The sequence below is a fragment of the Myotis myotis genome, unplaced genomic scaffold (assembly GCF_014108235.1).
Source record: "Myotis myotis isolate mMyoMyo1 unplaced genomic scaffold, mMyoMyo1.p scaffold_m19_p_11, whole genome shotgun sequence".
NCBI lineage: Eukaryota > Metazoa > Chordata > Mammalia > Chiroptera > Vespertilionidae > Myotis > Myotis myotis.
This window is the reverse complement of record NW_023416315.1, coordinates 69,591,727-69,606,913: the sequence shown is the minus strand read 5'-3', so window position 1 is coordinate 69,606,913 and position 15,187 is coordinate 69,591,727. Positions and strand designations below refer to the sequence as shown.

Here is a 15,187-nt window from a genome sequence, read left to right as displayed (position 1 = left end):
AAATACCTTACATCTGCCTTGTCCACCACAGGAAGAGCTAACCGGAGAGGCTGCTGAGCTAGCGCAGCAGAGGAGATGAAAATTGTATTTGATTTCATTTTCATTCAAGTGGCCACACGTAGCTCTTGGCTGCTGTACAGGATGGTGTAGTTCTAGATTTTAATTGGAAGAAAAAATTCTGTGGCTAAAAACATTTGAAAATCGCCACTAAAAGTGAAGTGATAGGAAAACTTCTGCTAACAAGGAATAAGAGATTATTCGGATAAATTCTTCCAGAAAACACAAGTATGCAAGTTTCTTGGGCAGAGGACAACTGATTTTAATTCCAGGGAGCATCTAACTCCATTCAAACAGCTAACTAAAACTCCCATCACTGTTCACTATCCAGCAGGGGGAAGGGAAGGGGAGAGTGGTGTTTTCCCCTACACGTTTTAATCTATGTGGAGGTCCTATACCATATTCCGCTCAGGAACTCCAAAGTGTGTTTTCCTGACCTCCAGAGTCAGCTACACCCTCTGCCTGCGTCTGTTTTCAAAGGACCCTGAGGAGGGGGCAAGAGAATTTGATTCTTAGACAACTCATTTTAAAATCCAATTAATTCTAAAACCTAGACCTTCCCAATGCTCTTTGTTAACATGTGATCAGTGTTCAGATTTGTATATTAATTTTTACCTTTATCCTGTTTTTCCACATACCAGAGCAAAAATTTCAAGGGCCTTTATATTTGTACAGAAGAGGAAAATTTCACTGGCATGTTGCGGGTTCTATACTTGTCATTATAAGAAAACTTTTCTCCCCGATAAGCTAAACACCTACGGCCTTACCTCTTGATACAGGTCACTGAGATCTTCCTGGTGGGCCTGTTTGGAACATCCTGGGAATTCCCTAACGCAGCAGGAATCTGGGGGCCAGTCCATCTCTGTCATTTCCAGCCAGTCGGTGAAGTACACCACTCCGCAGCACTTGAACTGTAAAAGAATACTGGTCAGGCTCAGACACTACACAAATATTTTCTTTATTTATAGGAGGTTAAACGGCAGATTTCTTAAAATTTTGTAGCCAAAGCGAACATTATTCTTCATCACTTAATGATAGGTGTACATTCTCGGCGGATGACAGAATTGTCGTAAAGGAGTCCCCAATGGAACAATTCTGAGCACTAATGCCCATTAACACCTGAAAACAGACCAGGCAGGACTGAGTCCCCCTCCCTCTCTCCCACCCTTAGATCCTCCACAAGTGATCTTAGAGCAACAGAGTTCATATGCACAACTAACAAAACAAATACCTCAAATCTTATACTTATCATTAAGCAGACACTGAAGAGTAGCTGATCAATCTACGTGTATATGCTTAGTTACCAGTTTAAATGCTTAAAAATTCAAATATTATATTAAAAGTTTCTGTAATCTCCAGAGAAATGTTTGTTGACCAAAGCTCCCCTTGCAAAGATTACCAGACTTGGGTTCATTAACCCCAAAAATCTCCAAAAATGTTTGAGATGTAAACATAAGTTTGGCCAATAAATTTTTATCCATCCAAATGAGATCCTTGAAATAAATGATCATATTCTATCACATAAATCACAGAAGAAATGATATTCCTTTAGCTTACATAAAGTTAGATTTAAGAAAAGTTATTGTTTCTTTTTCCTTTTCTTTTTGTCTCATTTCACCAAGGTTTTGCAAAAACTTTTTCTGGCCAAGGTTTAGATACACTGCTTAAGGATGGATGTAGATTAGGTTCAGAATAATTAACTATGATAATGTTTTGCCCTTGGGTCGAGAGGGGGTTACTCTTCATAGAGTGAGAAACAAGCACTATGGGCAGTTTCTGAGAAGGACTCTGCCAAGAGTGATTGGCTCTGTAAATTATGTAGCCCAACAGATCCATCCGTGCCCAGGATTTACACTGTGCCATAAAATACCACAACCCACCATTTCACAGTTCAACTAAAATCCACTGTGAAGAATTCTGGACTTCTCAAGTAAAATGAAACAAGGAAAATCCTGAAAATGACTATATATTTTTTCATTTGCCTACATATATAATTTTTAAAAGCAAAAATCACCGTAAGAGTATTACAAATGATGAATTACTGAAAGCTATGAGTCATACGAAAATTTTCCAAGAAACTTTAACATATTTTTAGTCATTTCCTTTTATAAACTTGGTCTCAAAGCCATGAATAATATATCAGAGGCATCACAGGTTAAGTCAAACATCATGTGACATCACATATTTCAAGTCATTAAGACTCCATAAAAATCGTAGGTAGTCAAAAGACTTTACTTTCTAAAAATCATACACGACTTAACAAGAGTTCCAAGTCAGTCTTTTAAAAATCCTTGCACTAAGAGAGAACGCGCCTCCCTCATTTCCTGACGACATGTGTTTTTTCTGGTTGATGACAGAAGAATAGCTCTTGGCACATTCTAACCCCATCCACAATAGGGCAGCCCGTTCGTCAGGGCTTGTCAGGAAATGAGGTGCTCCGCAGAAACTGCTTCTTCCAAATTACTTAAGCATATCACCTTCGGTGCCAAACTTTCAAAATTTTAATGTCACTGAGATATTTTTCCTTTGTACACAGTTGTTTTTCGTCCTTAGCAGAAGATACTGAATTGAAACTTTTTCCTGAAAACTCCCGTAAGCAAACCCATTATGATGCCACATATGACTGTGGTCCATCTCCCTGTAGTTTTCCTGCCTCCTTCAGAACCACAGTGTGAGGCAGGGTCACTCTTGCCAACATTGTATCAAAGTCAAAAAAATTCCGTCACCATTTTATATATAAAGAAACTGAGGCTCAGATGGCCCAAGTAACTTGCCAAGGTCACAGGCTAGCAGGTGGCAGAACCTATTAATTCCAAAGCCTATTCTCCAACCACTATGTTAAAATAAAGAAACACACTTTTAAAAGGCAGGAGTGCTTTTTATAAGGTATTTAATAAGCATCACTGGGGTTTGAGAGTCCCCGAAGCTGAAGGACGTGCACCGAACAGCACTGAAAGAGGCAGGAAAACTGGGGCTGACAGGTCCCTCCTGGTTCTACCATTTATTTTGTTCAAAAGGAATGTTATGGGCTGAACTGTATGCCACCTGAAGTTCATGTTGAAGTTCTTATCCCCAAAACGTGACCATTTTTGAAGGCAGTGTCTTTGCAGAGGAAATTGAATTAAGGTCATCAGGTGGACCCTAAACCCATATATAGGCCTGATGTCCTTCTAAGGAGATGACATTTAAACGCAAACACATACAGAGGGAGGCCCACGTGAAGCCACTAGGAGACAGCCATCTGCAAGCCCAGGGCAGAGGCCTCGGAAGAAACCAACCACGCATGCCCTGATCGCAGACTCTGAGCCTCCAGAAATGTGAGACACCGCATTTCCGTTGTTTGAGCCCCCCAGCCTGTGGTACTTGGTTATAGCCACAGCCCTAGAAAACTAGGACAGGGGTGTTTTTTTTTTAATCTTTCAGGATACCCAGAGGTCTTCACCACCTCCTCTGGGGTGAAATAGGCCTATGATACGGAGGAGGAAATTTAGCATGCAACAAATCTAAAATTTGCAATGCTCGTACATTCGCTATCTAAGTGGAACTCCTTTTCCTACCATTTAAGAAAAAGAAAAGTGCTTTGTTTTTTTAACCTGGATTATCATGGTCTACATCACAAACCCAAAAAATAAAAAATAAAGAGCTCTGGGCACCTTCTACCCCGGGCAGTCGCTGAACACAGCTTCCTATAAATTCCCTAAATGCTTTACTTATTTTCCTTACATGTTGTTTTTAGTACAAATGAACAGTAAACAAACAAAGTCAGGATGCATTTCAATAAACAGGAAATCTGTGTTACAATGATAATGTTCACCATCTCAACAGCTGGAACACAAAGAGCCAGATTTGGAGATTATCTTAGACTTGAACTTCTGCCCATATTCAAGCCAGAGTAACGGAGCAGAGAGCTGGCTATCTATCATGGAAGACACTGGCCCTCAGTCCTTTGTGGCCCAGCTCTAAATAAAATGAAAGAAAACGGATATACTTGGTCATCTGGAAATGTCACTCCCATCACAGGGAAACTGCTTGGAAGAGAAGCTTGGTTTGAAGCGAGATCAATGATTAACTTCAAGTCACCAGACTTTAAACATCTAAATATAGTCCCCATGTGCGCAGATGCTTGCATGTAGTGCTATGTGGAAGTTAGGTAAGAAAAGCTAAAAGTCACTATACTTTGTAATGTTATTGTTAATGACCATAAGCTAAATAAGATCAAACTTATTTAATCTTCTCAAGAACTCGAGGAGATATTTTATTATCCCCACTTTACATGAGAGACTGAAGCTTCAGAAAGTTAAGTAAATTATAAAAGCTCATGAAATAGTAAGCAGTAAAGCCAGAATTTTCTGACTAGAAAGCTCATGCCTTTAACAAAATATTGACTCCTAATTCTCAAGTAAGAATGATCATTTAAAATTTTAAATGATGTTTAAAATACAAATACCTCTAAAAGTGATGAAAAATGATCTATTCAAATAGAATGTGGATATTTACTGACTCATGAAAAGGAAACTTCACAGTAGAATGTGGATATTTACTGACTCATGAAAAGGAAACTTCACAGTAGCTTAGTGCAGAGGCTTTTTAAAAAATTTGAAACTATAGAGAAGCATGTGAAATGCAGAGCAAATGGTATATATAGGAAGGAAAGCAGAGCCTGGCTTTTCTTAAGGTATTTCTCAATAAAGAATCACACCAGTCGTAACTGAATCACAGGCTTAACTTTTCAGAGAAAGTGACCAAGGCCAAAGCTTTGAACATTTGTTTTGAAAGCACGCCATTTATTCTATACCCTTTACCTCAGAAATGGTAGCACTTACCTCTCTCTGAAAAAAATTCCAAGCGTGAGTAAGCCAGCGGTATCTAGGTAAGCCATAATTTGTCATTCTGGCTTTCAAAGTGACCATGTCTGACCACTGTACTGGAAGCTGAAGATAAGAAACAAAATATCAACAACTGTAACACAGCAACACACACTCAGACACACGTACACTCACAGATTCACAAACTCAGTCACTCATAGTTTCATACACATACTCACACATACCTGGAATGTACTGTAATTGACAAGTACTTTATATTTGTTGTAGCCTATGTTAACTCAGAGCTACTAAATACTTACTGAACTATCTCTGTGTGTAGGTTTTTGTACTAAATGTAGAGGTATCCTATATAATAAAAGCTTAATATGCTAAGTGTCTGGTTGTCCAGTCGGCTGTTCAACCACTCAAAGCATATTAGTAGTATGCTAATGATATGCTAAGGCCACTCAACCGCTCGCTATGATGTGCACTGACCACCAGGGGGCAGATGCTCTAACTGGTAGGTTAGCTTCCTGCTGGGATCTGGCCCATTGGGACAGAGCAAGATGGGCCAGACACACCCTGTAGCCCTCCCGCAGTCCCTGCCTGGCTGGCCAACCTCCCGAGTCCCTCCCCAGCCCTGATTGTGCACCAGTGGGGTCCCTCAGCCTGACCTGCACCCTCTCGCAATCCGGGACCCCTCGGGGGATGTTGGAGAGCCAGTTTCAGCCCTATCCCGCAGGCCAGGCTGAGGGACTCCACTGGTGCACAAATTTGTGCACCGGGCCTCTAGTGTCATATAAAGCAAAGTAATGCAAAATCAGTTAATGCCAATATTGAGCTCAAGAAGATGATGAGACAAGTACACGGTGTGTTCTACAGACACACCTGAAGAGCTCCTCACAACAAACCATCCCTGCAGAGCAATGCCTTTTCATTTCACTTCAGAAAATTGCTGTTTTTGAAGAGACTCCAGATTATGGTATTAACATAAAGAGGGAAGAATCAAGAAGAAAAAGAGATCAACTCAAGCCTCACTCTGGGATAAGTTTGTGAACCCCTTTTCAAAATTTGGATTTCAGAGGCATGCTGGCACTCTAGAAAGATCAGTTCCCGAATCGAAGCATTGTCTGTGCTTCTGTTCTCAAGTCACCTAGCACCGAGTCCCTTGACGGAATGTTTAATCGTGCCAGAGCTTCCGGTACACAACACAACACCTGACCAGAAATCTAGTCAGCGCAACAGTCTGTTACCAACTGTGCCCCGGGCGGAAATGAGGCATACAAATCCCAGTCTCATGGCATGTGCAGTACTAAGGTAGCTCTCGGGAGCTGGACAGACATCCGCATCTGACCTATGGTGTCATACAGACCAGGCTTAGACAAGCAAGCTTGACACTAACTCAAGAATTGGATCATTTGGAAATCTTATTTAGAAAAGAATGATATCAATAGGGGTGGTTTAAAAATTCCTGACCACAGACATTCTTCATTTTTCCCCCTTTGTTAATTTTCTTTGTGATTACTTGGAAATGCACAGTGCAAAAGAAAACAGCCAACACATGGGCACACAACACTGTTCCCTACATAACGGGCTTAGTGTCCATGGGGTTTCAGCAAAGCTCAAGCTACTCACTATAAATTATTATTGTCTCCTATCCTTTTGAGCATAAAATACATGAAAGTGAAATGAATTCTCCAGAAATGTATCTGACATAATACCATTGACAGGTTTGTTGTGTTTTGTTTGTTTGGTTTTTTTTGAGAGAAGAAATAGCGAATAAGAGGTGACAATGTATGGAAAAAGAATGGAGAAACAGACCGTCTGATGTCAAATCTGTTGGTTTGGTGATTAGGACAGTCTTAATTTTAATATTATTTTCCAAAATAAAAACAAGTTGTTTCTTTTGGCCACAGTCAGTCTACAGGCCAAACGTGTCAAGAAACAGAGAAGATCACTGAGGTTCTGGAATAAAGCACTGTGATCTAGTCCTTAAGGAAAACACTCATTTGCTGGCTCCTTGCATGGAGCAGCTAAGAGCACAAAGCCGTCTACGCACAGGCTAGGCTCTGCGTGATTGGGCAGCTAGTAAACTGTAAGGGCACTTTTCACGCACACTGCTGTTAGTGAAAAAACAAGTTAAAAATATGTTAAAGTTGTTTACTTTTAAACAGGCCTTGCTCTATCCTGGTGAAGGATAGATCAATGGGGAAGATTACATAAGCAAAACCGTGATGTACGCCATCAACTGAGATATCAGTCTACTCTACACCAACCTAGTACCACTGTGATACTTAAAATTTACTTGCAGATGGCCCTTTAACAGAATAGAAGACAGTATCTACACAGTAAGGATAAATTCCTTTTAATGAACTCAAGTTTCTTAGAATTATGTTAGAATCAAAATATTTCCAGGCTAATACATTAAATTAATTCATTTCAAACTGTTTTAACGTAGGAGATTTACCAACATTAGTATGACATAAACACCGTAGAAACCGTTTTTAAAATCCACAGAAAGTAAACTGATCTCTAAAAACCCTTTAATTATCCAAAAGAACACAATCAAAAGCTGAGTTGAGGGCATCAATAATTAATTATGCAATTTTCTATATTTTGCTTGAATGTCAAAGAGACACATGCATTTATTAAAAACTGAAAAAAATTAAGAGACCATCTCTTTATCAAAGAAACACAGAACCTGAACCCCTGCAAACAACTAATTTTTCACCCCTCCTACATATGCAAAGTTTCTAGGGGAAGAAGTGAAAATGTGATTCTCAAAGATAGCACAAGTATTCCTATTTAATAGATTTCGTTTTCAGAAAGTCAGGTTTACATTAAAATAACTTAGAACCCGCCCAACTTTCCAATTTTTTTATAGAGAAATAAATAATTATAAATCCTCTCTTCTTGCTGAGAGTTGTCACACACTGGGGACGCTTCAGAGGGCTTTCCAGAGGGGTTCAGGGTAGAGGCAGTGTCAAAACATCATTTACATGTAAATTGGAGTGTGCAGAGAACCCACTAGTCTGCAATTACCACTTAGTAATCAAAACAGTGTCACAGCAGATTCAGCATAAAATCTTTAATAACTGCATCAGTACCATAAGCAACTTCCATTTTCTCACACAGCTGCCGAAATGCCGCTGTGAAACAAATACAGAATGATGGGCCTCTCTGCTTAAGAACTCTTACATTTTGCCCTGGCCGGTTTTGCTCAGTGGACAGTGTCGGCCTGCGGACTGAGGGGTCCCGGGTTCGATTCCGGCCAAGGGCACGTGCCCGGGTTGTGGGCTCGATCCCCGGTGGGGGGCATGCAGGAGGCAGCCGATAGATGATTCTCTCTCATCATTAATGTTTCTATCTTTCTCTCCCTCTCCCTTCCTCTCTGAAATCAATAAAGAAATATATTTAAAAAAAAAAAAAAAAGAACTCTTACATTTTAAAGAGTTGAAGACTCGGCTGGGGAACCTGTCACAAATGCGCATGCCCAGTCCTCTGTCCCTTCTCCCTCTGCTTTCCCCTCTATTCTGATTTAGCAGACCTGGCATCGAGCCCTAGAATGCATATTGTGGAGAATCACCCTGGGCGACTCCTGCTAGACAGTCCAAGGACTACATGTGGAAAAGCATCATCTTACTGGAATTACCCTGACACTTGCAGAGGGGAAATCTGGCTCGCCATCATGAAAACAGCCAGCGATCACTGGCATGCAGAGGTGTAAACCTAACAACGTCCAGAATAAAGCGAACAAACGTTAACTAAGTAATAATGGGCTACGTGAGCAGGAGTGAAGTGCACACGGTAAATCAAACATGACTGCTAACGTCTGAAGACTGAGGAACTTATGCGCATCCATTCTAACATAACTATAAACGGTGGTCCCGTGGTTTCAAGTGCAAAAGTAAAAGAGGGAAAAACTGAAGAGCCGTTTCCATGTAGCCAAGTGTCCAACTGGGAGAGTGTTCCCGGCGGGAGGAAACACACCGCAACCCTTCAAATGCGCGTCTTGAAGGGGACGATGGCTCAGCGTGGGCCCAACAGGGGGTGCATGCCTCCCGGTGATGGGTGGACAGCTTTTTATAAGGCTTTCGGAAGATTGTCATGCTTTCTTAAATCTTGTTGCAAATAAGAATCTTCCCAAACTGCATACTCAAAAGTTGGTAAAACTACTTTAAAACATATATTATGTTAAGCCTATTATATCCATGTTTAAGCAATCCATGGAATTAAAAACACGTATCATAGTACACCAAATGAAATATTACAAATTAGGGTTTGGAACTACGCTTCAGACACAGAAAAGGCAGTGTTACTTTTCAGAAGTACTGGGACTGCATGTTATCATATACGTAGTATAAATATTCAAGTCACTAGTCATGTGCCTAAGTTACTCCAAAGGCTCTGCTCTCTAAGGCTGACCTGGATAAAGTTTCAGGTTGTGATTGTATCCCATTTTGAACTCACCATAATTTCCTGCTCGTATGTCCAAACACCACAAGCCAGTTCTACACAGAAAATGACAAGTAAACTTCCAAAGTACTGTAGAAAAACAGAAAATGAATGCTGTTAGAGTAGAATCAAAGAAAAATATGGTCATCTGAGACGCGCTAAATATTACTGTGTTGTTTATCCGATGAAAGAAAAGAGGCACACATCTGGGAAGCTCCCTGGGGAACAGATGGGGAAAATTTCAGCAACTTAGAGACATCTGCAGACAGCACTTAATACCCACCTAGTGCTCTATGTATCAAATACTTTCATAATTTTTTTTGGTTAATCCTCACCCAAGGATATTTTTCCATTGATTTCTAGAGAGAGTGGAAGGGAGCAGCGGAGACAGAGAGAGAGGAACATGGATGTGAAAGAGACACATCTATTGGTTGCCTCCCGCATGCGCCCTGACAAAGGCCGGGGATCGAGCCTGCAACCAAGGTGCATGCCCTTGACCAGAATCAAACCCGGGATCCTTCAGTCCACAGGCCAATGCTCTATCCATTGAGCCAAACTAGCTAAGGCTCAAATACTTTCATAATTAATTCATTCAAAAACCTTGTGAAATGGATAGGTCTATCTCATTTTACAAATGAGAAAATTAATGCAAAAAGTAGACAACGCGAGTTGCTCAAGAATGTGCATAGTAAATTTTGGAGAAGTTGCCAGCCATGTTCTCTATGGTATAACTTGTCACCTCTCCGGTTGTGCAGATAACTTTACAGAAGTAAGCAGTAAAAGTGTGAGGAAGAATGGGTTCTCTGAAGGTTCTCTGCACTAACTACAGCAGAAAGAAAACAGCGCCACTGTTCTCGAATCTTCCACTCTGCTTCTGGTGCGGGGTCAGAATGGGGGGTACCAGGTTGTGATGATTATTGATTATTTCCTGTCACTGGAGTGACAACTCCCTTAAGGACCAGAGCTTTATTGTGTCCCTCATCACAACACAGGTGTTCAATAAAAGCATAAATGAAAACAGAGCAGATGGCTACGGTGGCCAGGGACCGGGAGCTCCTTGCGGCTGGGTGATCGGGAGAGGCCTCTTCATGCAGGGAATCTTTAAGGTGGATCCGTGATGACAAGGAGAAGGTGATGCTGTGAAGGTGTGTGGAAAGCAACCAGGTAGAGGCAATATCAAAAGCAAGGCCACCTTACAGGATGAGCTAGTCAATTAAGAACTCAGAGGTACCTGGAACACAGAGGGGGTGGGAGAGGTACAGGGCACAGATTTACTTGACCTTACAACAAATTAAATCTAAAATGTAATTCAAAGAAAATATTTTTTTTTTTTTGTAAATGATGCTGCAGCTTCATGGTCAGCGGTCTCTGCTTCATTGCCACTGCATTCGTCTCAAACATCCCATCTTCTAATTCCAAGGGAAACTTTTACTATAGCATACGCAGATTAACTGCATTTATTCTTATATTTTCTTGTTTCTTTGTTTGTTTGATTAGAGAGAGAGGAAGGGGGAGGGAGAGAGAAAAACATTAGCCTGCTGTTCTCCTTAGTTATGCACTCATTGGTTGACTCGTGCCTGAGTGAGCCCTGACCGGGGATTGAATGAACCTGCAACCTTGGCATATCAAGATGGTGCTCTAACCAACTGAGCTACTCAGCTAGGGCTGCATTTTCTTTTTCGGTGAGCTCTGAGTCCTAGATAGAGGCATCCTCATGTTGGTTTTTGCGCAAAGAATCACTCTGCCATTAATTAGCTTAAGGGCTGGATCTAATTGAGGCATCTATTAGGCACGGTACTAATCCATCGTTTCAATAAAACAAAACTAACCAAGAATTAAGCAAGAACTCTGCTCAGCTTTGTTATGGTTGGAAGCGTACTTCTGTGTCATATTTCACTACAAAACCATCTGCTGTCCTCAGCAGTATTGGGAACATGTATACACATCTCTGGTAACAGTGTCAGCACGTGTCTCTCATGTTTCTTACTTTCCCAGCGCACGTGGTTTCATGAGATGATCTGTACCAACCTAGTTTGAAGATCTAGTCTCTTCTTTCTTCTCCTTAATGCTATCTTTCTAGAATGGTGTAAAGAGCTCTGAATTCAGAATCAACAGACTGAAGTTCAAATACAGCTCTGAAACATTCTGTGACCTTCTGGCAAAATCATTATACTGCTCTGGCATCAGTTTGTTCGTCTGTATAATGAAATTAAAAATAAAGCTTTTTTTTACTGCTATCAAGGTTGATTTGATAAATGGGAAAGTGCTTTGAAAAAATGTAATCCTCAACCAAGGATATTTTTCCATTGATTTTATTTTTTAAAGAGAGCGTGGAAGAGAAAGGAAAAGACAGAGAGAAATATCACTCGATTGATTGCCTCCTGCATGAGCCCTAACCAGGACCTGGGCCAGGGAGGAGTCTGCAACCAAGGTATGTGCCCTTGACCAGAATCGAACCTGGGACCCTTCAGTCCACGGGCTGACGCTCTATCAAACCCACTAGGGCTGAAAACTTTTAAATTTCAAAGTTGTGAAGTATTATTTCAACACTATTCTGAACTAGTTTGTGAAACACAATCCAATATTGACTTGTCCATTTCTCCCGGACATAGCCTTAATTTCCAGCAGTGTGCTCCAGTTTCTTCCTCATCATTATTTCCCAGTATTTCATCTCCTGTTCTTTACCATTTTACTTTATTCCAGCTTCCATGTATCAGGGTTTCTCTGTCGGCTGCACATCAATCCTCAGAGGCTTCAGCGTTTAAGCCAGCTGGCTGCCTCCCCCACAAGTCTCAGCGCTCACTGATCTGCCAGACCACCGGTTCTGACTGGCAGAGAGCCTATCCTTAAACATCACTTCATCCCCAGCGTCTAACAGTAGCTGTCACACCGCAGGTATTCAATAAATGTCAGTGGAAATAATGATCAGCTCACCAACTGAAAAAAATGTTTTTTCAGATTTCCTTGAGTTTCTCTAAAGAGAGTTTCTGGTTAACATTTGACTCCCCTTGACTTCTGCTTACACATTTCTATTTTAAATATCGCCTCTGTTTTATTACGTGTCTTTCATGTGGATTATACTATGATAAATTAGTATGCCTTTAAGCATTTAAGACAATTTACAAGGCTAAAGAAAAGAAACAATATACAGACTCTCCCCATATTTCCTGGGTTACTATTATCTAAACATTTTAAACAAATGAAGACTGGGAAAGTGTGTGCTGAGACAAGGAAATGAGAATGCAATTATTTGCATGATAAACTATTTTATTTGCTTTAAATATTATTCAAGACAGAGTTCCTTAAAATAGCTAAGTTCTCCTACTGTAATTAAAGTAAAATTTGTGTTATATAAAGAAGTTTTATTCCTAAACATAATGTTCATTAAAAAAAAATGTAATCAAGTCAGGCAAGCTGATAATAGGACACAGCCCCAAAATGATGTAATTAATTTGTGATTGTTTTTCATCGAATCTCTCAAGCTGAGGATAATTACTTTTAGTTAAAATGTGAGGGCCCTTACTCTGGCCAAGTGGTTCAGTTAGTTGGATCTTCATCCCATACACCAGAAGGTGGCGGGTTCAATTCCTAGTTGGGATGCTTATGAGAGGGAGGCAATGACTGATGTTTCTTTCTTTCTCTCTCTCTGCCTCTGTCCCTCCCTTTTTTCTCTCAAATCAATAAAAACGTATCCTCAGGTAAGGATAAAAAATAAAAATAAAAAGAGTGCCCTCACTGGGTTAAATAATAGATTTTATAAAACACCGTATGTGAAATTGCTTTGTTGATTTTTTTTTTAACTACACAAATGGAAGAACACGGGCTCTGAAATAAAAGAGACCTGGCTTCAGATTCTGGCTCCTTACATACCAATTGGATGGCCTTGAGCAAACCACAAAGCCACCGCTTCCTCCATGTAAAATGAGAATTCTAGAATTGCCTTGCAGTGTTGTGCTACGGATTCAGGCAGGTCAGGTGCTGTCTCACGCAGAGTGAGCACTACCTAAAGATAACCGTTAATAACCAGATCACAGTATCTGTTAGAATATAAACTCCATGAGGACAAGAGGTGTCATATAATGCTTTAAATGCTTACCTCACTGCCTGACATAGGGCACACACCCAATGCACATTTCCTGAATAGATGTAACTAGGCTTGGAGGTGGTGAAGAAACTCTTTATCTCCACCTAAGACTATCAGCGTCATTCTCACTGAAGCACAAGGGAAATCCCTGTCCAGTGCAAACATAGCTGGTATTTTTCAAAACATCTTTATTGGGAAACTAAAGCAGGAAGGGTGTGGAGGGTGTGGAATCCAACTTCTTTTATTAAAATATTGAAATCAACTTGTCTGTTATTTTAAACTAAAGTTGACCAAAGAATGGCAAGAATGGCAAAGGCTACCAGTGTCTTTGTCCCCTGCAAGTATTTGAGGAGAAAGAGAGGGGCATAAAAATCTCACTTTCCCATTCAAGCCCCTTGTGACTTGTAGGTAAATTCATCCCCCCAATAGAAATAAAGGAAATTCATCCCCCCTTTGAATGTTTCATCTCATTATATGTGTACAGACAAAATAGTAAAATCTTAAGAAAGTCCTTTCTTAAAGAAAAGTTTATTTATCAAAATGGTTGGGTTCCCTGTCACTCCCACTCCCCAGGATTTTCTAACAGAGAAAGCAGATTAAACATCTGCACTTATCCCTTCTCCCTCTTGAAATTTCATTAGAAAAACAATAAAGTGATATTTTAAAAGGTATAAACCTGCCAGGCCGGTGTCACTCAGTGGTTGGGCATCAACCCATAAACCAGGAGGTCACAGTTTGATTCCCAGTGGGGGTACATACCTGGGTTGTGGAATCGATCCCCAGTAGGGGGTGTGTATGAGGCAGCTGATCCATGATTCTCTCTCATCATTGGTGTTACTCTCTCACTCTCCATTTCCCTTCCTCTTTCTGAAATCAATAAAAACATATTTAAAAGGTATAACCCAGAGAAAAAGGAAAAGAACAACAGCAAGTATATTTTGGAAGGTGCAAAGAAGATGGAAAACTAGCAAATTGTTCAGCAGTCCTTCAAAAGCTGAATGCTTAACCAGTAGTGGGGAAAGTTTGGAACAATCTTATTCACACTACACAGCCCTCAAATGCTCAGGTTTTGGCAGTCCCAGATACTTCTGGAAGGTATGGCTAAAAAGAGGATGACTTATTGAAAACCTGTTTTGGAAGAAGTTAGAAACAGAAGGTCCCTCCCCATGCTATGCAACTGAGTGACTACCCACCCCCACCAACATAGAAGTTGGAGAGGTCATTGTCCTGTAGAAACTGTAAAACCGAGTCTCAGGATTGGGGACAGAAGGTACAGTGGAGGATAAAGTACAGAGAATTGAAGTTCAAATTTACATACCTTTTCCACAGAGGTTCAAAACTCAAATCATACTAAAATAGCATTGGATTTCTCAACCAAAATATTGGAAGTTAGAAGACAGTGAAAGAGGTTCTTCAGTATTCTGAGGGGAAAAAATGATTTCTGACCTGTAATTCTATAGCCATCAATATGAACACATAAGGCTATCTAAAGCCATTCTTGGGCATACAGGCTTTTTTAAAAAAAATCTACCTCCTCTATTTGCTTTTTCAGGAAACTACTGGAAGATGTCTCCCTAAAATGAGAGACTAAACAGAGAAGGATAATGGCTTCGATACCAGGAAACCTGGGACCTAAAATAGGAATGAGGCCAAAAGAAAATCCCAGAATAATAGTGTGATGAGCAGCTCTACTGACAGGAGCAGAGCAAGGAGGATAGGCCACTGCAGAAGGTCACCAGGGCAAAAGCCCCAGGAGCCTAGCAACAAGCAAAACTGGTAAAACAAG

The 15,187-nt window shown here is 40.5% G+C and overlaps 1 protein-coding gene across 2 annotated transcripts in view; it reads right to left on the bottom strand.

Moving 5' to 3' along the window:
* TSPAN12 (tetraspanin 12) overlaps window positions 1-15,187 on the bottom strand; it is a 142,182-nt gene that overhangs the window by 18,580 nt on the left and 108,415 nt on the right. For both annotated transcript variants that reach the window (XM_036328860.1, XM_036328859.1), the window contains exons 6-8: window positions 9,333-9,407; window positions 4,881-4,988; window positions 825-968 (exon numbers count right to left, since the gene is read on the bottom strand). In XM_036328860.1, coding sequence (XP_036184753.1) covers window positions 825-968; window positions 4,881-4,988; window positions 9,333-9,407 — 327 coding nt within the window. The remainder of the gene's footprint in view (window positions 1-824; window positions 969-4,880; window positions 4,989-9,332; window positions 9,408-15,187) is intronic.